Genomic DNA, 2841 nt, shown 5'->3' on the forward strand with positions numbered 1-2841 from the left:
AAAAGTACCTGGGGAATTGTCTGTTGGGGAACTGTCCTCGACAGGCTCCCTGGGAAACAAACCATTAGAAAAGAAAATAGGTTCCGCAAGGAAATTGTGCGGCCCTACATTTGACCCTTGTCATCCCCTATGGAGACTCCTCTATTTGAAGGAAGGATAGCCTTATACATTTGTAAGTCCAGGAGGGACACATGCATTTGAAAGCCCCACTCTGGCAACTAAGGAGTGTATCTATGGGCACAAGTTACTCCAACCCCTAGGCCCACTTGGCCCCCAGGAGGCATTCCAGATGATGATTGAACCTAGTCGGTTAAAGTACAGAATGGTTCATTAGTTCCTAGGTGCATTGTCTCTCTGAGAATGTACAAGGCGTGGGTTCCTAAGGCCCTCTTGGCCCCCTCCTGGCACCTTGGACCAAGGCGAACACTTTTGTTCCTCAAACCACAAATGGTTCGGGGAAACAACTAAGAGGTCATGTCCCTGTAACTGTTCCATTTGAGGTGTTGAGAGATAGATGACCTCTCATGAAAACAGCAAAGCAAACGCTCTATAGATTGTAGGTAAATGTAGATACATAATGAAAATAATGTAAGAAATTAATCAATAAGCAAAGGGCAGGAGGGAACATTATGAGAAAATAACCATGTTATTCCTTAAAGGGTGATTACACATAGAAACATTTTTAAAATTAGGTAATGCTAGGGGCGCCTGGGTGGCGCAGTCGGTTGAGCGTCCGACTTCAGCCAGGTCACGATCTCGCGGTCCGTGAGTTCGAGCCCCGCGTCGGGCTCTGGGCTGATGGCTCAGAGCCTGGAGCCTGTTTCTGATTCTGTGTCTCCCTCTCTCTCTGCCCCTCCCCCGTTCATGCTCTGTCTCTCTCTGTCCCAAAAATAAATAAACGTTGAAAAAAAAAATTTTTTTTAAATAAATAAATAAAATTAGGTAATGCTAGAAAACATAGATGACGTATGCTACAAGGAAATTGCTAGCAAATATAATGGCACGTTTACCACAATAAAGCGGCCAGTTCAACACACTGCTGTTGTCTGTGTCCATTTTTATTTTTGTTTTTTATTTTAGTTTTATTTTATTTTCACTCTTTTGCCGATGCTGTTCATCCTTCAGGAACCCCTGGACCTGCTGGAGCTGGACTCCGGCAGTGTATGTTCAAAAAGTCAAGTAGAGACATGGAAGATATGTTGTTTCCATTTGGTCCACAGCCACAGCTTAGGAGAGGGCTCCAGGATGGTTAAAAAGCTGCCCGGTGTTGTAGGGAGAGGCTCAGGCATAAGACTGGAGCCAGAGGGATGCCAAAGGGGCCCCTCAAAGGCTGCTGGGCTCCAGAGACTCCTCGTTGTGGCTGAGGGTGAGCCTTTCGAAGAGATATGCACCCAGCCCAGCCTGGGAGCCAGCCAGCGTGTGGAGGTTAGTCAGAAGGTTGCGCATCTTCTCGATGAGTTGCACCTCCTCATCTAGGAAGTGGTTCTCCAGGAAGTCACAGAGATGCATGTCTGCATGGGCAGAACCCAAGGCATGCAGATTCAAAAGGGCCTGGTTCAGGTTCTTCTCCAGAAATAGGGCAGCTTCCAGGGCATCCTGAGTTTTACCCCACTCATCTTGGGATGGCTTCTGCATATCCTGGAAGAGAGCGTGGCCACCACACTGGTTTTGCAGCTTCGAGAGATGCTCAGCACCCTTGCGCTTCTCCTCAGCCAACTTGTAGAAGAAGTGGCTCACACCCCCCAGAGCCACATCCTCACGGTTGAAATAGAAGCCCAGAGAGAGGAAGGTGTAGGAGGCCCGCAGATGCATGTTGACCAGGCAATTGGTGGCGGTCTCCAACTTAGTGGAATAATTCTGATTAATCTGGCAGCTCATTGTTGATCTGTAATAAGGAGCTAAGCTCAAAATAGGGTGTTAGCTGATCTCAGAGGCAGAGGGTGGCTGAGAAGATAGCTCTGAAAGTTCGGACTAGAAAACATGTTGGAGGGTGGTCAGAGGCTGGTAGAAGAGGTGTCCCTGGATCTGTTCCATCCAAATACTGTTGAAGCAAGAGGCAGATCCTTGGGACTGCCAGGTGTACTGACAGAAGATATTTTTAAAAGTCCAAATGTAGAGATTAAAGCCACAGTGTCTGAGGTAAAATATATGCCGGATGAGGTTAATAGCAGATTAGACATTGCAAATCAGTGAGATTGAAGAAAATATTCAAAATGAAATACAGAGAGAAAAAAGAAATATAAAGTTGAACAGTGCATCAGTGATCTGTGGGACAACTTAAAGCAGCTTTATATACAGATTATATTAACATGTAATAATTAATATACACATATTTATATAATATGAATATATTATCTATTTGCATTATATATTAGTTATATAATGATTAATATATAATAATTTGAGCCTCCACAGAATGAGAAGGGGAAAACATTTCGAGAAATATTTAGAAAAGTAAGAGCTGAACCTTTTTCAAAATTTGACGAAAACTGTAAACTGAGGTCTAAGGAACGTAAAAAACCCCAAGCACTAGAAACATGAAGAAAACTACTTCAAGGCACATCATAATCAAATTGCTGAAACTCAGTGATAAAGAGAATATCTTAGAAGCAGGAAAGGAAAAAAATACACATTATATAGAGAGGAAGAATTAAAATGAGAACAGATTTTTCATTGGCAGTAATACAGTGGAACATCACTTTAAAGTACTGGAAAACAAAGACAAAAACCTGTCAGCCTAGATTTCTATACTTAGCAAAAACATCTTTCACAAAACAAAACAAAATAAAATGTTTTCAGACAGAAAAGCTGAAAGAATTCATCACTGGAAGAACTGCACTA

At 43.0% G+C, this 2841-nt stretch overlaps 1 protein-coding gene across 1 annotated transcript; it reads right to left on the bottom strand.

The window, feature by feature from the left end:
- Positions 1–1197: 1197 nt before the first annotated feature.
- Positions 1198–2110, bottom strand: LOC123608815 (ferritin light chain-like). The gene has a single exon (XM_045499201.1). The coding sequence runs from the start codon at positions 1876–1878 to the stop codon at positions 1324–1326; it is 555 nt and encodes a 184-aa protein (XP_045355157.1). The 5' UTR covers positions 1879–2110; the 3' UTR covers positions 1198–1323.
- Positions 2111–2841: the final 731 nt, after the last annotated feature.

This window comes from Leopardus geoffroyi, chromosome B2, assembly GCF_018350155.1.
Source record: "Leopardus geoffroyi isolate Oge1 chromosome B2, O.geoffroyi_Oge1_pat1.0, whole genome shotgun sequence".
NCBI classification, from domain to species: Eukaryota; Metazoa; Chordata; class Mammalia; order Carnivora; family Felidae; genus Leopardus; species Leopardus geoffroyi.

Bases quoted from the DNA above. Each gene is read 5' to 3' on its own strand.
- LOC123608815 (XM_045499201.1), bottom strand. From the start codon at position 1,878: ATGAGCTGCCAGATTAATCAGAATTATTCCACTAAGTTGGAGACCGCC.